The sequence below is a fragment of the Salmo salar genome, chromosome ssa19 (assembly GCF_905237065.1).
Source record: "Salmo salar chromosome ssa19, Ssal_v3.1, whole genome shotgun sequence".
NCBI classification, from domain to species: Eukaryota; Metazoa; Chordata; class Actinopteri; order Salmoniformes; family Salmonidae; genus Salmo; species Salmo salar.
The window spans coordinates 73991002-74013844 of record NC_059460.1 but is presented as its reverse complement, the minus strand read 5'-3'; the positions used below and the strand labels follow the sequence as shown (position 1 = coordinate 74013844).

The 22843-nt window shown below is 42.5% G+C and overlaps 1 protein-coding gene across 8 annotated transcripts in view; it reads right to left on the bottom strand.

Annotated features, from left to right (window-relative positions):
* Window positions 1–22843, bottom strand: part of prkag2a (protein kinase, AMP-activated, gamma 2 non-catalytic subunit a) — a 157431-nt gene that overhangs the window by 28806 nt on the left and 105782 nt on the right. For 7 of the 8 annotated variants that reach the window (XM_045702715.1, XM_014159648.2, XM_014159651.2 and 4 more), the window contains 3 exons: window positions 20160–20377; window positions 12885–12936; window positions 7928–8037 (listed from right to left, as the gene is read on the bottom strand). In XM_045702715.1, coding sequence (XP_045558671.1) covers window positions 7928–8037; window positions 12885–12936; window positions 20160–20377 — 380 coding nt within the window. Of the gene's footprint in view, window positions 1–7927; window positions 8038–12884; window positions 12937–13240; window positions 13436–20159; window positions 20378–22843 lie in introns of those variants that run through there. The other variant, XM_045702720.1, reaches the window with a different exon arrangement.

Here is a 22843-nt window from a genome sequence, read left to right as displayed (position 1 = left end):
GGCAGACTTCGCGATGAAGGGCACTTTCGATGCTGCAACCGGGAGTTTCCGAATGGAAAGGAGTCATAGGCCTACGTTGAAGCCCTCTGCTTGCGCCTCCACCAGAACCCTCGAAAAGGTCAAATGTAGGGGTTACCGACCGATCAACAACATCGCTGACTTTGGAGTCAACCAAAAGCGACTGAACGGAGGTGGCGACGCGAGTCAATGCAATGGAGCCCGAGGTAACGTTAACCGGTCATGACTGTTGTTGACTAGGCTAGCGTTAGACACTGGACAACTTTGTTGCAACTAGTTGAAGGTAACTAGCCAATTGCGTCTGAAGTGTTCTGCTGTGTGTGTGTGTGTGTGTGTGTGTGTGGACAAAGCATACAAGAGACAAAGCTTGTTAATGCCAACTGATATATTTGGGTTGTCTTAACACATTTTTGTCAACCCTGAAAATGTTTTCATCTTGGAGGAGACTGTTCAGGAGGCAGAGGTACATGCAAATCCATGCCATGTCTAAGGCTGTTGTTAATTTCAAGTATATGCAGTGATTCTTGAATATAACTATAGCCTAACAGATGCCTCAATTGTTTTCTACCAACAGGAAAGAACAGTTAGTACAGCATGCCAAACTGACCCTTGGGTGCCAGAGTGTTCCTGTGCTGCGGTGGAGAAGCGGTCCACCGGGACCATCACTAAGAGCACCACTTCTGGATGAGCATTTTCTTGTTTGCTTATGGCCTTATAGAGTTGGTTGAGTGCGTTCTTAGTGCCAGTATCGGTCTGTGGTGGTAAATTGACGGCTATGAATAATATAGATGAGAACTCGTGGTAGATAGTGTGGTCTACAGCTTATCATAAGGTACTCTACCTCAGGCGAGCAATACCTCGAGGCTTCTTTAATAATAGACATCGCGCACCAGCTGTTGACAAATAGACACACAACCCCACCCCTCGTCTTACCAGACATAGCTTAATCTCTGTTCTGCCGGTGCATGGAAAATCCCGCCAGCTCTATATCATTCGTTTCGTCATTCAGCCACAACTCAGTGAAGCATAAGATATTACAGTTAATGTCCCGTTGGTAGGATAATCATAGGTCATCAATTTTATTTTCCATTGATTGCACATTAGCCAGTAGAACAGATGGCAGTGGGGTTTTACTAGCTCACCTACGGATTCTCAGAAGGATGCTCGATCTGCGTCCTCTTTCCATGCAAATTACAGGGATTTGGGCCTGTTCCCAGAAAAGCAGTATATCCTTCTCGTCGGACTCGTTAAAGGAAAAAGCTTCTTCCAGTTCAAGGTGAGTAGTCGCTGTTCTGATGTCCAGAAGCTATTTTCTGTCATAAGCGATGGTAGCAGCAACATTATGTACAAAATGAGTGAATAAAATAATATTTCTACAGTTACAAATTACTCCATTCAGAAGCAGCCTACCTGTTGGCTCTTGGTCGCTGTAGCCAATACTTAAACTTTTAATTCAGTCATTTTAATTGATTGAAATTAGATAGATCCTCTGTGTGTTACAAAAGTTAGGCTATGACTGTCGTCAACTGCATTTTTGATTACTTATTGGCCAAGAGCAATCAACTACACATACCTTGCTCCACTCGTGAAAAGCAAGAGCAGCAGCATAAATTACACACTCTTTTTCCATCTACTGCAGCAGTCGCGTTCGAATATGTATGGGCCCTTCCGGACAAGTCCGTTAAAATTACAAATACCCAAAACCCGTGACAATCAGATCAGATCTGACCCAGACTTGTGACACTTAAGAATTATGGATCCAAAACTGCTCAGGTCCCAGATCAGCTCTCGGATACATGTGGATCCATGAAGACCTCTAGACCAGGGGATGGCACCCCGTGAGATTGTTTTTGTAGAACTACTGAGAACTTCTGATGACTTAAAAAAAGGGCATTCTACTCTAAAATAATGAAAAATGTTATTATGTTGACACCATCTGAAATATAAAATGTTCCCTTCAAAAGCATTATAACCTGTAGACCAGGTATTCCCGAACTGAGGTATGCCAAATAAAAATGTGATTCACTTTAAAAATGTATTTAATTTTTTTACATGTATTTTTTTGTAAAAAATAAAAACACCTGTCTCTTCACATTTAAAGTCTATTTATATTTTCCAACGGGGATATACATTTGGGTGAGGTTTTTTCCTCGCCCGAGTAGCCTCGTTTCACTGCCAAAAAAAAATATATATATATATTTTTAAATTTTTTAAAGTGTTCAGTAAAATAACAACAAAGTCAAATACAGGTAGCCTATTCAAACAATTAACATCCAATCACATTAACCGTTACTCTCTCGCGGGAATTGCACTAACGGTCCATATGTAGCCAAACGTCGCTGCTGCGCATATTGGCATCTGTACGGATGGTGCAAAAGCCATGGCAGGGAGACATAGTGGAGTGGTAACGCGCGTGCAAGCAATTGCTCCAGACGCCACTTGGGTACACTGCAGCATCCACCGAGATGCTCTTGCTGCCAAGGGAATGCCTGACAGATTGAAAGACCATTTGGACACTACAGTGAAATTGGTTAACTTTGTTAAAGCAAGGCCCCTGAACTCTCGTGTATTTTCTGCACTATGCAATGATATGGGCAGCGACCGTGTAATGCTTTTACAACATACAGAAAGAAGTGCGCTGGTTTTCAAAGGGAAAAGTATTGACACGTTTCTTTTTTTTTTTTAATTGAGAGACGAGCTTAAAGTTCTCTTTACTGACCGCTTGCAGGATGACGAGTTTCTCACACGACTGGCCTATCTGGGTGATGGTTCCCCCCCCTTGCCTGAATGATCTGAATCTAGGATTACAGGAACTCTGCAACTATATTCAATGTGTGGGACAAAATTGAGGCTAAGAAGTTGGAGCTCTTCTCTCTCTGCATTAACAAGGAAAAACACACAGGTCTTTCCAGCATTGTGTGATTTGTGTGCAAATGAACTCAAGCTTACGGACAATGTCAAATGTGATATAGCAAAGCACCTAAGTGAGTTGGGTTTGCAATTACGCAGGTACTTTCCCGAAACGGATGACACAAACAACTGGAGTCGGTATGCCTTTCAAGCCCGTCCTCCAGTCCACTTACCTATATCTGAAAAGGAGAGCCTAATCAGAATTGCAACAAGAGGTTCTGTAAAAATGTAATTCAATCAAAAGCCACTGCTAGATTTCTGGATTGGGCTGCGCTCAGAGTATCCTGCCTCGGCAAATCGGCTGTTAAGACACTGATGCCAGTTGCAACCACGTACCTATGTGAGAGTGGATTCCCGGCCCTCACTAACTTGAAAACTAAATACAGGCACAGACTGTGTGGAAAATGATTTAAGACAGACTTTCTCCAATACAACCCAACATTGCAGAGTTATGTGCATCCTTTCAAGCACACCATTCTCATTAACCTGTGGTGAGTTATTCACAATTTTCAATGAACAAATAAGGTTTTATATGTAAGATGGTTAAATAAAGAGCAAAATGATTGATTATTTGTGCCCTGGTCCTATAAGAGCCCTTTGTCACTTCCCACGAGCCGGGTTGTGACAAAAACTCACTCATATTCTTATGTTTAATAAATATATCGTATAGTGTGTGGCAGGCTTACACTGGATGGGAAAAAACATTTGAGAGTGCGCTGACCCTGGTGCTAGAGGGGGTACGCAGCTGGAGGTTGAATGTTTGAAGGAGTACGGGACTATAAAAAGTTTGGGAACCACTGCTGTATACTGATGCAGCATAGCAGCTTTAAATAAATAGGCTGACGCATAGGGTTGCTCATCTGCATTTACCTCATTGAAAACCCCCAAAAACTGCATCAAATGCTTCAAATATACATTCAAACGTGTTTTTTCTGGATCAAGAGTTTAAGTGGTGGGGGCCAATGGCACAGTCTCCGACCACAAAGTTTAGAGGACCTCGTCTTGGTCACAGAATTTTATTCCCGCCAGTTTTAAAGCGAATTTCCTGAAATCATACACATTTTGCCATGGCTTATGTAGTGTTCTTATGCCATCTGAGTGCCTCAAACATTATAACAAAATCAATGGGGCCCACATGCTGCAACGTTTTTGGAATGTTTGATTCTTCCTGACTCTAGTTTTTATTTTGGTCATCATTAGTTCTGAAAGATGATTTTATAAAAATAAAAAAACATACTGAACAAAAGTATAAAACAACAATTTCAAAGATTTTACTGAGTTACAGTTCATAAGGAAATCAGTCAATTGAAATAAATTAAGTAAGCCCTAATCTATGAATTTTACATGATTGGGTAGGGGCGCAGCCAAGGGTGGGCATAGGCTAAGCCACTGGGGAGCCAGGCCCAGCCAATCAGAATGAGTTCTTCCACACAAAAAGGTCTTTATTACAGACAGAAATACTCCTCAGTTTCATCAGCTGTCCGGGTGGCTGGTCTCAGACAAGCCCGCAGGTGAAGAAGCCGGATGTGGAGGTCCTGGGCTGGCATGGTTACATGTGGTCTGCGGTTGAGGCTGGTTGGACATACTGCCAAATTCTCTCAAACAACTTGAGGCGGCTTATGGTGGAGAAATGAAAATGAAATTCTCTGGCAACAGCTCTGGTGGACATTCCTGCAGTCAGCATGCCAATTACTCGCTCCATCAAAACTTGGCATTGTGTTATGACAAAACAGCACATTTTGAAGTGGCCATTTATTAACTAAATATATATTTATATACAAGTTCTACCATCCAAAAATGATTTTAAATCTAACTTTTCTTGGAGTGACGGCAACGTTTTTGCAGTGTCAGGCCGTAAATTAATAGGGGAAATACTGCAAATGATGCACACCTGACCATTTTTTTTAAATACAATTTTTGGATTGTGTAAACAACTAATTGTGTGATGGTGGGGATGCAGGGTTGTGTTCCAAATAGTGTGCTGGCTCCATTTCCTAAATGGCACAGCTAGGAGAGCTAAAAAAATAAAAATAATTTTAAAAAAGCACCTTAAACATTCTGTGTGCATTGAAATTACTTAACTGTGCACTTTAGAGGTGTGGCCACTAGGAGACACCAGTTAATCATCTCACTCAAAACATTGTCATTTTTTTGTCTTATGTTGCACCTACCCCACATCTTCCAGCAATATTCTTATTTACAGATTTCGTTAATCAACAAATTCAGCAAAAAGTACAGTAAATGTCAAACACACAAAATCAACAGTGTAATGTTTGAATTCTGTCTTGTGTCAGGTGAACTGTTGAGTCTTCAACTTTGGTCTAACAACTTTCCCATAATCTTCAAACTGTTGACTTTCAACTGCTGCCACGCTCATGCTTTTCATATTTCTTCTGTAAGAAACATTATTTTAACCCCATCTATATTAGTTGGGTTCCCGAGTGGCGCTGCGGTCTAAGGCACTGCATCTCAGTGCTTGAGGCATCACTACAGACACCCTGGTTCGATTCCAGGCTGTATCACAACCACCCGTGATTGGGAGTCCCATCGGGTGGCGCACAATTGGCCCAGCGTCAACCTGGTTTGGCCGGTGTAGGCAGTCATTGTAAATAAGAATGTTCTTAACTGACTTCCCTAGTTAAATAGGCCAATTCCCACGAGTGTAAAGGTTAAAAAAGAACCGTTTCAAGCTATTTGACTGAGGTGTCGGTGGTTGTGTTAATTCTTCGGTATTGTTGTGACTGCTGGACTGTACAGTCGTGGCCAAAAGTTTTGAGAATGACAAATACTAATTTACACAAAGTTTGCTGTTTCAGTGTCTTTAGATATGTCAGATATTACTGAAGTATAATTACAAGCACTTCATAAGTGTCAAAGGCTTTTATTGACAATTACATGAAGTTGATGCAAAGAGTCAATATTTGCAGTGTTGACCCTTCTTTTTCAAGACCTCTGCAATCCACCCTGGCATGCTGTCAATTAACTTATAGGCCACATCCTGACTGATGGCAGCTCATTCTTGCATAATCAATGCTTGGAGTTTGTCAGAATTTGTGGGTTTTTGTTTGTCCACCCGCCTCTTGAGGATTGACCACAAGTTCAATGGGATTAAGGTCTGGGGAGCTTCCTGGCCATGGACCCATAAATATCAATGTTTTCTTCCCCGAGCCACTTAGTTATCACTTTTACCTTATGGCAAAGTGCTCCATCATGCTAGAAAAGGCATTATTCGTCACCAAACTGTTCCTGGATGGTTGGGAGAAGTTGCTCTCGGAGGACATGTTGGTACCATTCTTTATTCATGGCTGTGTTCCTAGGCAAAATTGTGAGTGAGCCCACTCCCTTGGCTGAGAAGCAACCCCACACATGAATGGTCTTAGGATACTTTACTGTTGTCATGACACAGGACTGATTGTAGCGCTCACCTTGTCTTCTCCGGACAAGCTTTTGTCCGGATGCCCCAAACAATTGGAAAGGGGATTCAGAGAAAATTACTTTACCCCAGTCCTCAGCAGTCCAATCCCTGTACCTTTTGCATAATATCAGTCTGTCCCTGATGTTTTTCCTGGAGAGAAGTGGCTTCTTTGCTGCCCTTCTTGACACCAGGCCATACTCCAAAAGTCTTCGCCTCACTGTGCGTGCAAATGCACTCACACCTGCCTGCTGCCATTCCTGAGCAAGCTCTGTACTGGTGGTGCCCCGATCTCGAAGCTGAATCAACTTTAGGAGACGGTCCTGGCGCTTGCTGGACTTTCTTGGGTGCCCTGAAGCCTTCTTCACCGCAATTGATCTGCTCTCCTTAAAGTTCTTGATGATCCGATAAATGGTTGATTTAGGTGCAATCTTACTGGCAGCAATATCCTTGCCTGTGAAGCCCTTTTTGTGCAAAGCAATGATGATGGCACATGTTTCCTTGCAGGTAACCATGGTTGACAGAGGAAGAACAATGATTCCAAGCACCACCCTCCTTTTGAAGCTTCCAGTCTGTTATTTGAACTCAATCAGCGTGACAGAGTGATCTCCAGCCTTGTCCTCGTCAACACTCACACCTGTGTTAACAAGAGAATCACTGACATGATGTCAGCTGGTCCTTGTGGCAGGACTGAAATACAGTGAAAATGTTTTTGGGGGGATTGAGTTCATTTGCATGGCAAAGAGGGACTTTGCAATTCATCTGATCATGCTTCATAACAATCTGGAGTATATGCAAGTTGTCATCATACAAACTGAGGCAGCAGACTTGGTGAAAATTAATATTTGTGTCATTCTCAACTTTTGGCCACGTCTGTAGCTGTATTATTAAAGCCTTTTAACGGCTGCTCGTTTTCACTGGTTGTAGTGGGTGATGAATTTTTAAATAATGTTTATTTGGTGTAGACTGAAGTGTTGCATGTCCCGTGGCAGGATGAGACCCCTGAGAGACATGGTGGATCAGAGAGAACACTGTTCCCCAGATTAAAATGTAGAGCTTTTTAAAATCAAGACAAGGTCACACAAAAGCATATTTTTTTTTCTAAAGACAGGACAGTGGGATGGGGTTACTATGGATTTTAAAGTGTTACAAGCTTCAAGAGAGAGGATCTGAAATATAGACTTTTAAAAAGAGAGGATATCATAGTCTATTCTGGCTGGAGTAGTAAGTCTCCGGCTTATGTTTTAATATAAAAAAATAAAAATGTAAGTATCCAGCTAATGTTTGTGCTGCAGTTAAATACTGCATAGAGTATTGTGTACAACTTTTCAAACCAAGGCCATAACGGAGTTTACCTGTTTAACAAAGCAGATCAATTAGTAACCAGACATGGTATCATGGCTCAAGCCAAAACACCATTGTGTTTAAAGTTACTGCAGTCGATAAAACAACGAACGCATCCGTTTCCTACTGACCACTTGTGTAGATGGAACATTATGTCAGTAAGGACTACAGCGCAACGTTGCGTGACTTCTTGTGTCAGACGTCTTTATACAGTATGAGATGTTTAATAGATGGAGCACTTACTTGCAGAGTAGTGTCAAAAACCACGAGCTTGGAGCTGGTAGGAACAATGTCGTAGCACTTGTGTGACTTCATGAAGCGCATGTAGATATCCCTTTCGGATTCTTCAACAGCTGAAAGTAAAGCATATTTTATACTTTCTTACTGGAAAATATTCAAAAAGTATCCAAAACAGGAATGGTCATACAACAATTTGTGCTTTGACCAGTAATGAGAAGGTAAAAGGGGTTCACCGAGTCATGGTTTGCCCTATGCAAATCTCAGTGGCATAACCTCTTTGAAGAAAAAAATATATAAAAACGCAACATGTAAAGTGTTGGTCCCATGTTTCATGCTCTGAAATAAAACCCCAGAAGTGTCTCGTAAGCTTTGAGTGCATTTCTCTAAAAATATTGTGCGCAAAATGTGTTTACATCCCTGTTAGTGAGCATTTCTCCTTTGCCAAGATAATCAGTCCACCTGACAGGTGTGGCATACCAAGAAGCTGATTAAACAGCATCATTACACAGGTGCACCTTGTGCTGGGGACAATAAAAGGCCACTAAAATGTGCATCTGTGTCACACAACACCACAGATGTCTCAAGTTGAGGGAGCGTGCAATTGGCATGCTGACTGCAGGAATGTCCACCAAGGTTGCTGTCCACCCAGCCTCACAACCGCAGACCACGTGTAACCACACCAGCCCAGGATCTCCACATTCGGCTTCTTCACCTGCAGGATCGTCTGAGACCAGCCAGCCGGACAGATGATGAAACGTAAGTATTTCTGTCTGTAATAAAGCTCTTTTGTGGGGAAAAAAACTAACTAATTCTGATTGGCTGGGCCTATCAGAATTGGCTCTATTCAATGAACTAAGAAAGCGGGCATCTCAAACGCTGACTATTCAAACTCATAATCTCTCTGCAAATTCTCAACGTACAAATACGGATACACTAAAACAGCCTTTTGTTAATTAAGCGCTCAAGACAACAGAGCAGTCATTTGTTCTGTGGTTGGAAGGAGCAACCATGCTCCTCTAGACTATTTGGCCTACATCGTCTGGACGTTGCCAGACATTCTGGCTGTGATTTGTACCGACGCTGCCATCTTACTACTGCACTGTCTGTACACCTGCGTCTGCTGCAACTCCCGGTCAGTGTATCAGGTAAATGCATACAAAAGCTCCACTCCCATGGCTTTAGCCCCATCAGTTCCGATGACTGAGGACTGTGTCGACACCTTAGCCAATAATCAAAGCCCAGGTATATACAGTTGAAGTCGGAAGTTTACATACACCTTAGCCAAATACATTTCACCAATTCCTGACATTTAATCCTAGTAAAAATTCCATGTCTTAGGTCAGTTAGGGTCACCACTTTATTTTAAGAATGTGAAATGTACAAATAATTGTAGAGATAATGAATTCAGCTTTTATTTCTTTCATCACATTCCCAGTGGGTCAGAAGTTTACATACACTCAATTAGCATTTGGTAGCATTGCTTTTAAATTGTTTAACTTGGGTCAAATGTTTCAGGTAGCCTTCCACAAGCTTCCCACAATAAGTTGGGTGAATTTTGGCCCATTCCTCCTGACAGAGCTGGTGTAACTGAGTCAGGTTTGTAGGCCTCCTTGCTCGCACACGCTTTTTCAGTTCTGCCTACACATTTTCTGTAGGATAGAGGACAGGGCTTTGTGATGGCCACTCCAATACCTTGACTTTGTTGTCCTTAAGACATTTTGGAAGTATGCTTGTGGTCATTGTCCATTTGGAAGACCCATTTGTGACCAAGCTTTAACTTCCTGACTGATGTCTTGAGATGTTGCTTCAATAGATTGACAATTCTCCTCCCTCATGAAGCCATCTATTTTGTGAAGTGCACCAGTCCCTCCTGCAGCAAAGCACCCCCACAACATGATGCTTCACGGTTGGTATGGTGTTCTTTGGCTTGCAAGCGTCCCCCTTTCTCCTCCAAACATAATGGTCATTATGGCCAAACAATTCTATTTTTGTTTCCTCAGACCAGAGGACATTTCTCCAAAAAGGACAATCTTTGTCCCCATGGGCAGTTGCAAACCGTAGTCTGGCTTTTTATGCAGGTTTTGGAGCAGTGGATTCTTCCTTGCTGAGAGGCCTTTCAGGTTATGTCGCTATTGGACTTGTTTTACTGTGGATATAGATACTTTTGTACCTGTTTCCTCCAGCATATTCACAAGGTCCTTTGCTGTTGTTCTGGGATTGATTTGCACTTTTCGTACCAAAGTACGTTCATCTCTAGGAGACAGAACGCGTCTCCTTCCTGAGTGGTATGACGGCTGCGTGGTCCCATGGTGTTTATACTTGCATACTCTTGTTTGTACAGAAGAATGTTGTACCTTCAGGCGTTTGGAAATTGCTCCCTAGGATGAACCAGACTTGTGGAGGTCTACAATTTTTATTTCTGAGGTCTTGCTGATTTCTTTTGATTTTCCCATGATGTCAAGCAAAGAGGCACCGAGTTTGAAGGTAGTCTTTGAAATATAAATGGCTGCGGCTGCTGCCCAAAGCCATTGCCTCAATCACACACACCAAATAAGCGGCCCAAACAATCTCCCAGTAAAACTGCTCTGAGCATTTAGATTTACCACTGAGCACAGGAATGACACTAGCCATCAGCCATTTTGAAGAGCCTCAATGATTAATATTTGACCAACGTGGAAAGAAGGTAGTAGTAGTCTGCCTATTATCCCACATAGCCAATCATCATCCGGTAGGCTAATATTTGTGGCTTAATTTAGAAAACAACATGGGGAAGAAAAACACATACGGTATAAATAGGATTGTCTGATGTTGATCCATTTATGGAGTCAGATATCAAGGCTATTTCCATTAGAATGGTCTAGTAAGAACTTGGCACTCACTATAGGCAGCATGCATGTTTATTTTGCAACAGTCACTGTAAAAGATTAAAAACACTCTGGCCACACATCTACAGAAATGTGATAAACTTAAGAACAATGACAAAGTTTATCAATCTCTTTTTGATGTACGTATTATTTTCAGAAATGTATATTTAGTGTGAAATTTAGTTCTACCCATCCTAAGGCAAATCAACCACTAAACAGCACCTCTATGAATGGGCCCAGCAAGCAGAACTTTCATCCAATAATTTCCTATATCGCAACCTGTCAACTCAACCCCCCTCCCCCCACACACCATGCTCTGTGACGCAAGCAGCATGTTTACTGACTGTACTGCGTGTACAATGCATGCTGTGCAATGTGACGCTACACAGAGTGAGAGCTGCTGGCAAAGGAGAAACCCTCAGCGCTGACGTATGCGGATCACATAGAACGCTACACAGGGCACCCTGTATGAAGACAACCACGTCAATGAACATGATCCTGTATAATGTAACCCAGGCTATTCTAAGCACTCCTCCAGAGTCCATGAAGGCAAGTCGTGAAAAATCCATGGATTGTTCTTAGTTCAGAACAGTTGCAGATAGATACGTGAAGTATAGAATGGGCATGACTCGCCATCCAGTGGACTAACACTGTCTATGCATGACGGCGAACTAGGCCCCACCCCCCCACCACAGACGGAATCCCCTTCATAATCACAATGACGTCCCTCTCCATCCAGTAAAGCTTCTATACATGGATATAATGATGGGCTACATAGCTGGTATACAGCTCGGTTCCACCTTTGATATATTCACAATGCAGCACATGTAGCCTATGCATGCACAACAACAAAAAATGGGTTAACATTAAATGGTTTTAATATTAGGCTACACCACTAGAATAAAATATGATCCATGGGCTGCTGGAAAATTAACTGACCACTAAATGCAAAGATGACATGGCTTAAAGGCATCATGTAGGCCTACTTTTAAAGAGATTGGAAGATTCAATCATCAATGGGCTAAACTTGACTTGGTAAACTCTAGTCTAGGGCTAATTACATAGAAATGATAAAATCTACACTGAACAAAAATATAAAAACATAACAATATGAAAGATTTTACTGAGTCACAGTTCATTAAAAGGAAATCAGTCAATTGAAATAAATAAATTAGGCCCTAATCTATGGATTTCACATGACTGAATGCAGATGCACATCTGTTGGTCACAGATACCTGTGGAATGTTGTCTCACTCCTCTTCAATGGCTGTGCGAATTTTCTGGATATTGGCGGGAACTGAAACACGCTGTCGTACACTTCAATCCAGAGCATCCCAAACATGCTCAATGGGTGACATGTCTGGTGAGTATGCAGGCCATGGAAACAAATGGGACATTTTCAGCTTCCAGGAATTGTCTACAGAACCTTGCGACATGGGGCTGTGCATTATCATGCTGAACCATGAGGTGATGGTGGCGGATGAATGGCAAACGATAATGGGTCTCAGGATCTTGTCACGGTATCTCTGTGCATTCAAATTGCCATTGATAAAAGACAATTGCGTTCCTTGTCTGTATCTTATGCCTGCCCATACCATAACCCCACCGCTCGCACACACACACACACACACACACGCCATACACGGTCTGCAGTTGAGGCCGGTTGTACTTATTGCCAAATTCTCTCAAACAACATTGGAGGCACCTTATGATGAAGAAATTAACATTCAATTCTCTGGCAACAGCTCTGGTGGACATTCCTGCAGTCAACATGCCAATTGCATGCTCCCTCAAAACTTGAGACATGTGGCATTGTGTTGTTTGACAAAACTGCACATTTTAGTGGCCTTTTGTTGTCAAATTTGTTCACAATTTGAGAGAAACTTTGTGCGTATGGAAAATGTATAGGATAGTTTATTTCAGCTCACGAAACATGGAAGCAACACTTTACATGCTGCATTAATATTTTTGTTCAGTATATCATACATCATAAATATTTGGCCGATGCATTACCTTGTCAGCTGGCAAAAGGTTATGAATGGATTTGCACGAGTTAAAAAAAAAAACATTTTCAAAGAGCTTGCAAAGAGGCTTACCTTCATCTTCTAGCTCAAGTTTCTTCAGCATGGTTTCAACTAAACTGTCGACCTGTGGACAAGAAGTAAAGGATAGTCAATTAGCTGCTCCTACAATGTAGCCTTCCCACGTTGCAACTAGACTTCCCAACTGCTACTGATCTGACAGTCGCCGGGTGTGAGAAACTCCCCTCTTGTGCAGTGGGGTGCCAACACGAAAACAAGAAACACAGTCCAAACGTTTCGCTCTCAAAAGGCTCCGGCGATTTTCCTAAAGCGTGTATTTCCTTTCTTGCTCTGTGTTGGTAAAAATATTAGCGTAGCCGTATTTTACTACACTAGAGCGCATTCTCAGGTAGCCTACATCCAGTACTTACGTGCTGAGCCCGAGACGTAACATATGAGGGAAATACCAATCCCCTATTCAGGTAAAAGTGGAACATTCCAATTTGCTGCAATTGCAGTGAACGACACGTTTGGTTCGCTCTCACACAGTGTGCTCGCCTGCGACATTTTAGAAAACTTTCACTTAATGGATGTTCTAAAAGAGCTCCACATTTGTGTTTGGGGGATGAAAGATGTTGTAAAGCTCTGTAAACCGCGTCACGCCGGTACTCCAAAAAGCCTCTGAGTGTATCCATCGAATCCGAACTGCCTAATTGGAGAGACAAGCTACACTGTACGCACACACTACAAAATAATGATAAATATGTTTCCGGGGGTTATCAGTTTAACAATGATATACTCTGCATTTTAGTGATGCGTAGGCTACACTATAAAGTGTAATGATTTAAATACACTGAAGGATCGTTAGATGGTTAATCTGTTCATGTGCTGAACATTTATTTTGCCACTGTAATTGGTTCACAACCAGTCATTGTCTTACCCATAATATTTCTTGATTTTTTAAAGACATTTGCTGACACAAGATGTTGCTTAGCGGCGCAAAGTCATAAGTGTCCTGACTTTTCTGGTAGCGATTGATGATGGTGATGATGATGATTATAATGATGATGACTAGGCTGTATATGGGACCATGTGATAAATCCAAAGCAACTGTGATCCACAATTAGGACACTCAGTTGTACTAGTTTACATGGCATGCCCATATGACCCCAGAAATATCCCCATAATGCTTTGTAATGTGTAGCCTAGCTTTAAAAAAAGGTTTTAAAAAGTTGGAAAACTGTGGATATTAAATGAATGAATTTGCAGTGTTGAGTACTGCCAACCAGGGCTAGATAACCATCAGTTACTATACAGACATTCAGAACTCTTTGTATATGCTAAAAGCTATAGCTTTGCTGTTTGCATACCTCCATGTGTTCTTACATCTATATGTGATCAAATGCAGAAGCTGGAAGAGCCACGCCTCTTAAATGTCTTGTATGGTTTACACAGAGGGCAAGGTAGGGATTTGTGTCTGCAAGTGAACATGCCTGGCTGAACTCATACACACAGTGGATCCTTTCATGTGTGGCTCTGTGAAACCCCTGTAAAAACAACACAGGACTACACATAATCATTGCTCTCACCTGAAGCATACCCAACAGAGGGCATTGTGGGAAGTACAACCTTATGGCTTCACAGGTGTTAAATGGGTCAAGTTCATTATCTCCAAATGGGAACAAACTTTTTCAAACACAATCTGAGCTCATTGCACACTGTTCATGTTAGAGGGACAAAAAATGCTTCAAAATGTTAGCGTGCTCCAAAACGATTTATCCAATGAACATGAACAGCCCTTGGTCTGCAGCTATCATAGGAAGCTGAAAAGTGCTAGGGAAGAGTGGATGTATGACTGAACAATTATACATTAGATGGCCAGTCAATTCTGATTAGTCTGGTGGGTTTTGGCAGAGGTGCAGTAGGTGGCATGCAGAAATGTGCCGAACATCTGGGTTAGAGGAGAGGGGAGGTTAGGCCATCATAACCAAATTCCTCTGGGATGACTCATTGGGCGTGGCAGACAAACAGAAGCTCTGGTGAGCAAAACAAACTGCCCCAACTTCACCAGAACTCATTGGAGAACAAACCATGAGAACTGTTTTAGAGGAAAACAAATTACCTAAAACATTTAACACCGTAAGAAGTCAAACTTTGATGTGAATATTTAGTAAGAGCTGGGTTTAATTCACTGTAACTGCTTTAGACATAACCAAACATTTCAATCAAAACAAATTATGCCTCTTGTAGTTATTTTTGAACAGCTCAGATTAAAGGTGTGGATGTGGAGCACGAGTCATTTACTTGTACTCATCTCCAGTGTTTCACCCAAATCAAACGATATGTGGAAATGATTGAAAACATTTCACATTGTTTACATTTTTCACGTTCTTGTTTAATTTCAAGGCAAAGCTGAACGGAGTGTCTTTCCGTTTACAAATGAATCTACCAAGGAGGCAATGTTAATTCAGTGATTCATTAAACTGTATGCAGATGACAACACATTCTTCAGACTCACACTTCACGATGTAGAATGTGTCATGATCAATCAAAACTTTGGTGCTGGACCTCGCGGTGAAATATAAAAACAGTGAAGTGTGGAATGCGGAAAGTTATCTATAGGAGAGAGAAAGATAGAGATCAGACTTTTGAGATATCTCTAGAAGGCGTTGAGCATTGTGGTTGTCATCTAGTCTCTCTAGGCTGGTCCCAGATCTGTTTGAGCCGTCTTGCCAACTGCCATCGTCATTGTCACGGCAAACAGCATGACAATGACCATAGAAGTTTGCAAGACAGTACAAACAGATCTGGGAGCAGGCTAGTGTCTCTCCACTGGCTATGTAAAACCGGTGAATCACTTGGCAGAGACAGAGAGACACCAAACCCTTGTGAGGATTTCTGAGAGGCAATTTCACGGGGACAAAACAATTTAATTCAAGTTAAATAACCAATTAAAACTGCTGGAGCATGAACAAAATGCTCTTTGTACCTTACTGAGCCTCAGCTTTCTATGGAGTCATTCCCGCACACAACTCCAGTGCTTAGCCTAACTGTACAAAGCACAAACGACTTCACTACACAGTCCAGAATAAACATTTCTGAAGTCATATTGTACAGCTGTAGCAAGTTTTAACCCTATATGGACACCATCATACAACAAGCACTCTGCACTCAGAAACCAAATGTCGGTTTGTGTCTCCTGTCTGTCTGTCTGTCTGTCTGTCTGTCTGTCTGTCTGTCTGTCTGTCTGTCTGTCTGTGCGCACATGTGTGAGAGTTGGGGGAAACTGAGATGATAAACTTGTCGTGAAACTGAGACCACAGCCTTCAGCCCTCTGAGGAGTGACGTTGGCTTGCCATTAACATCTGCTGAATAAAGCCAGTAAACCCTGCAGAGATGGCCTATGCGGGAGACGACAAGTCAATTTTGCCCTTGGACTTTCTGACTTTCTCAAGGGACCAAACATGAAAACAGCACAGATGAAAGAGAGAGAGGGGTGAATGAGTGAATAAATAAATGAGAGAGAAAGACAGCAGCACAAATCAGATCAGGACTATTGAGCAGAGTTTAACACCCTCAAACTCAACTCTGGACCTCTAAGCCAGTTCCACTGCATTTGTCATTGTTCCCCTCTAATCAGGGACTGACTTAGACCAGGGATACATGGTGTGTTCAATTAATTATCAGGTAGAACAGAAAACCAGCAGGCTCTGGACCTCGTAGGGTAAGAGTTGAGTACCTCTGGTTTAACCTGTCTTAACCTAGCTATGGACTAGACTGTATGTATTGGATACCCTCTGCTTTCAGTTCTTTGGGGGTTTGCCCAAACCATTCTGAATACAATTCAGCATCTTCCTGCCACTATAGAAGGTAACTGGTTTCCATTAACAGTGGTTCAAATTCCAAGGCAACTCTAGGTTGAAAGTATTTGACCTCCATATTTGACCCAGGTCTTGCCACTATACTGCATTCACAGATGGGATGCACAATAAGGCGGCAGCTAGTCTTCCTGTCTGACATATAACAAAAAATACATTACTGACAAAAATACTTTATAATTTACATTTAAAAGCATTATTTTCTTCATTCTAGAATAATAGTGAAGACATCAAAACTATGAGATATGGGATCATGTAGTAACCAAAAAAGTGATGAATCAAAATATATTTTAGATTTCAGATTCTTCAAAGTTATTGACAGCTTTGCACACTCTTGGCATTCTCTCAACCAGCTTCACCATGAATGCTTTTCCAACAGTCTTGGAGGAGTTCCCACATATGCTGAGCACTTGTTGGCTGCTTTTCCTTCACACTGCGGTCCAACTCATCCCAAACCATCTCAATTGGATTGTGGAGGCCAGGTCGTCTGATGCAGCACTCCATCACTCTTCTTCTTGGTCAAATAGCCCTTACACAGCCTGGAGGTGTGTTGGGTCATTGTCTTGTTGAAAAACAAATTACAGTCCCACTAAGCGCAAACCAGATGGGATGACGTATCACTGCAGAATACTGTGGTAGCCATGCTGGTTTAAGTCTGCCTTGAATTCTAAAGAAATCACTGACAGTGTCAACAGCACCACCCCCACACCATCACACCTCCTCCTCCATGCTTCACGGTGGGAACCACACATGCTGAGATCATCCGTTCACCTACTCTGCGTCTCACAAAGGCAAGGTGGTTGGAACCAAAAACCTCCAATTTGGTCTCATCAGACCAAAGGATAGATTTCCACTGGTCTAATGTCCATTGCTCGTGTTTCTTGGCCAAAGCAAGTCTCTTCTTATCATTGGTGTCCTTTAGTAGTGGTTTCTTTGCAGCAATTCGACCATGGAGGCCTGATTCAGGTAGTCTCCTCTGAACAGTTCATGTTGAGATGTGTCTGTTACTTGAACTCTGTGAAGCATTTATTTGTGCTGCAATTTCTGAGTCTGGTAACCGAGGATAATGAACTTATCCTCTGCAGCAGAGGTTACTCTGGGTCTTCCTTTCCTGTGGAGGTCCTCATGAGAGCCAATTTCATCATAGCGCTTGATGGTTTTTGCGACTGCACTTGAAGAAACCGTCAAAGTTCTTGAAATTTTCCGGACTGACTGACCTTCATGTCTTAAAGTAATGATGGACTGTCGTTTCTCTTTTCTTATTTGAGCTGTCCTTGCCATAATATGGACTTGGTCTTTTACCAAATAGGGCTATCTTCTGTATACCACCCCTACCATGTCACAACACAACTGATTGTCTCAAACACATTAAGAAGGAAAGAAATTCCACAAATTAACTTAATGCACACCTGTTAATTGAAATGCATTCCAGGTGAGAGAATGCCAAGAGTGTGCAAAGCTGTCAAGGCAAAGGGTGGCTACTTTCAAGAATCTCAAATATATTTTAATTTGTTTACATATGTGTTATTTCATAATTTTGAAATCTTCACTATTCTACAATATAGAAAATAGTCAAAATAAAGAAAAACTATGGAATGTGTAGGTGTGTCCAAAGTTGACTGGTACAATATATACAAAAGAAAATGTACACACAAAAAATAATGACTAAATAATTTGTGTGTGTGTGTGTGTGTGTGTGTGTGTGTGTGTGTGTGTGTGTGTGTGTGCGCACCTCTATCAGTTACACATACAGTGCATTCATAAAGTTTTCAGAAACCTTGACATTTTCCACATTTTGTTGTTACTCATTTCAATATTGCTTAAATTGTTTTTTTTTCACATCTACACAAAATACCATACTGAAGAACTAAAAGCATGTTTTTAGAAATTTTTGCAAATGTACTTTAAAAAAAAAAAACGTTTAAATCACATAAGTATTCAGACCCTTTACTCAGTACTTTGTTGAAGAACCTTTGGCAGCGATTACAGCCTTGATTCTTCTTGGGTATGAAGCTACAAGCCTGGCACACCTATATTTGGGTATTTTCTCCCATTCTTCTCTGCAAATCCTGTCAAGCTTTTTCAGGTTGAATGGGGAGCGTCGCTGCACAGCTATTTTCAGGTCTCTCCAGAGATGTTTGATCAGGTTAAAGTCCGGGCTCTGGCTGGACCACTCAAGGACATTCAGAGACTTGTCCCAAAGCCACTGTGTTGTCTTGGCCATGTGCTTAGGGTTGTTGTCCTGTTGGACGGTGAACCTTCGCTCCAGTCTGAGGTCCTGAGAAGGTTTCCATCAAGGATCTCTCTGTACTTTGCTCCGTTCATCTTTCCCTCGATCCTGACTAGTCTCCCAGTCCCTGCCGCTGAAAAACATCCCCACAGCATGATGCTGCCACCACCATGCTTCACCGTAGGGATATTGCCTAGTTTCCTCCAGATGTGACGCTTGGCATTCAGGCCGAGGAGTTCAATCTTGGTTTCATCAGACTGGAGAATCTTGTTTCGCATGGTCGGAGAGTCCTTTGGGTGCCTTTTGGCAAACTCCAAGTGGGCTGTCATGTGCCTTTTACTGAGGAGTGGCTTCCGTCTGGACACTCCACCATAAAGGCCTGATTGTTGGAGTGCTGCAGAGATGGGTGTCCTTCTGGGATGTTCTTCTTGGGGGACCTTCAATCCGGCATAATTTTTTCGTACCCTTCCCCAGATCTGTGCCTCGAAACAATCCTGTCTCGGAGCTCTACGGACAATTCCTTCAACCTCATGGCTTGGTTTTTGCTCTGACATGCACTGTCATATCTGTGGGACCTGTGGGATCTTATATAGACAGGTGTGTGCCTTTCGAAATCATGTCGTATCAATTGAATTTACCACAGGTAGACTCCAGTGAAGTTGTAGAAACCTTTCAAGGAAGATCAATGGGAACAGGATGCACCTGAGCTCAAGTTCGAGTCTCATAGGTGCCTGAATACTTATGTAAATAAGGTATTCAGACATTTCTAAAAACCTGTTTTCGCTTTGTCATTATGGGCTATTGTATGTAGATTGATGAGGACTAAAATACATTTTAGAATTAAGGCTGTAACAACAAAATGTGAAAAAAGGGAGGCTGTCTCAATACTTTCCAAATGCACTGTACATGTCAGTACATAGGCCTACACCAAAAATTAGGTCACATGGGGGGAAAAGGCATTGTGCCGTGAGTTGTTGCTTTCCATCCATGCATAACAGGAGGGGACAACCACCAGGGCTGACTTCATAGGTGAATCTCAATAGTCTTCAGTTGGCTTCCTCTCCTCATCTGCACTCATCTGAGAGGAGAAGTAAAAACCAACCATTGCCGTATTGCTTTCAACTATCCTGTGTTGTCAGATCAGTGCAATTGAAGAAGAGGAATATGAGTTAGACTGTTCAGTTGCACCCTATTTCAATGGGAAACCCTTTAGTGGTGTTTTAGCAGTGGGGTAGTACTCACTGGTTGTGATTGTGAGGTAGTGATGGGGGCGGTGGGAGTCATGGGTGGTTTGGTGCAGGGTAGACTGAAGCGTTGCCCGGTGTCTGGCGGGGAAGAGTAGGAGCGCATCCGTGCCTCCGGCCTCTCCGGCTCGCTCCGATAGGCCTCCAGCAGGAACGCCGGCGGCTGCTTGACGGACTGCGTTGGAGGAGTTGAGGAGGGCGAGGAGATCCCAGAGGCTAAGGAGAAATAGAAAACAAGGGGTGGTGGATTAGACTTTCAGTATGAAAAAGGCCTGAGGCTCTTTTTGCTGTAATCTAAGACATGTCTAAGGGTGATGGGCATCATTGGGCTGAAAATACAGAGTACCTCTAGGCAAGGAGCCACAGATGGGGAGCTAACTGATCGAACTTTCAGCAAGGATTGAGAATGAGATGGAGCTCCAGATAGATAGGCAATCAATCTGTAGTGCTGCCTTTTTGCCAGTTGAGACAACATTATTTTGGTGCCATGTGGACAGAGCTTGGAGGTGTGGGAAAACTTCTGAATCTGATATTAAACTGTCAGTGATAAAAAAATATTATGGTATGCACAACAAGACTGTGAACTCATTCAACCAATACTGTCAAAGTCAGCCAGTATCAATCAATCAATCAATCAATCAATCAATCAATCACATTTATTTATAAAGCCCTTTTTTACATCAGCCGATGTCACAAAGTGCTGTACAGAAACCCAGCCGAAAACCCCAAACAGCAAGCAAAGCAGATGTAGAAGCACGGTGGCTAAGAAAAACTCCCTAGAAAGGCCAGAACCTAGGAAGAAACCTAGAGAGGAGCCAGGCTCTGAGGGGTGGCCAGTCCTCTTCTCGCTGTGCTGGTGGAGATTATAACAGAACATGGCCAAGATGTTCAAACATTCATAGATGACCAGCAGAGTCAGATAATAATAATCACAGTGGTTGTCGAGGGTGCAACAGGTCAGCACCTTAGGAGTAAATGTCAGTTGGCTTTACATAGCCGATCATTCAGAGTTAGAGACAGCAGGTGCAGTAGAGAGAGTCCAAAACAGCAGGTCCGGGACAAGGTAGCACATCCAGTGAACAGGTCAGGATTCCATAGCCGCAGGCAGAACAGTTGAAACTGGAGCAGCAGCATGACCAGGTGGACTGGGGACAGCAAGGAGTCATCAGGCCAGGTAGTCCTGGGGCATGGTCCTAGGGCTCAGGTCCTCCGAGAGAAGAGAGCAAGAAAGAGAGAGCGAAGGAGAGAGAAAGAGAGAGAGAGAATTAAAGGGAGCATACTTAAATTCACACAGGACACCGGATGAGAAAGGAGAAATACTCCAAATATTACAGACTGACCCTCCGCCCCCCCGACACATAAACTACTGCAGCATAAATATTGGAGGCTGAGACATGAGGGGTCGGGAAACACTATGGCCCTGTCCGACAATACCCCCAGACAGGGCCAAACAGACAGGATATAACCCCACCCACTTTGCCAAAGCACAGCCCCCACACCACTAGAGGGATATCTTCAACCACCAACTTACTACCCTGAGACAAGGCCGAGTATAGCCCACAGAGATCTCCACCACGGCACGAACCCGAGGGGGCGCCAACCCAGACAGGAAGAACACGTCAGTGACTCAACCCACTCAAGTGATGCACCCCTCCTAGGGACGGCATGGAAGAGCACCAGTAAGCCAGTCACTCAGCCCCCGTAATAGGGTAGAGGCAGAAAATCCCATTGGAGAAAGGGGAACCACCCAGGCAGAGACAGCAAGGGCGGTTCGTCGCTCCAGTACCTTTCTGTTCACCTTCACACCCCTGGGTCAGACTACACTCAATCATAGGACCTACTGAAGAGATGAATCTTCAATAAAGACTTAAAACTTCTTATGGCTTGGGGCCAGTATTTCGATGTCTGGATGAGATGCGTGCCCAAAGTAAACTGCCTGTTACTCAGGCCCAGAAGCTAGGATATGCATATAATTGGTAGATTTGGATAGAAAACACTCTAAAGTTTCCAAAACTGTTAAGATAATGTCTGTGAGTATAACAGAACTGATATGGCAGGTGAAAACCTGAGGAAAATCCATGCAGGAAGTGGGATTTTTTTGATGTGGGTATTTTTAATTGAATGCCTATACAGTATCTAATGGGTTAGGACCCAGATTGCAGTTCCTATGGCTTCCACTAGATGTCAACAGTCTTTAGACATTGTTTCAGGGTTATTGTCTGAAAAATGAAGAAGAATGAGACCCTTTTTGTCAGTGAACTGAGGAAGAATGCAGAGCTGGTTTGCGCGAGTGACTGATTGTGCGCCCTTCATTGTTTTTCCTTTCTATTGAATACGATATTGTCCGGTTGAAATATTATCGATTATTTAGACAATTGACAACCTGAGGATTAATTATAAACATCGTTTGACATGTTTTGACGAACTGTACCGGTACTATTAGGATGTATTCATCTGCATGTTTTGACCGCCTTGGAGTCAGTGGATTACTGAACAAAACGCGCCAACAAAACAGAGTTTTTGGGATATAAAGAGGGACTTTATCGAACAAAACAAACATTTATTGTGTAGCTGGGACTCTTGTGACTGCAACCTTATGAAGATCTTCAAAGTTAAGTGATTCATTTTATCGCTATTTCTGACTTTTGTAATTCCTTTACTTGGTTGTAAAATGTTTGTATG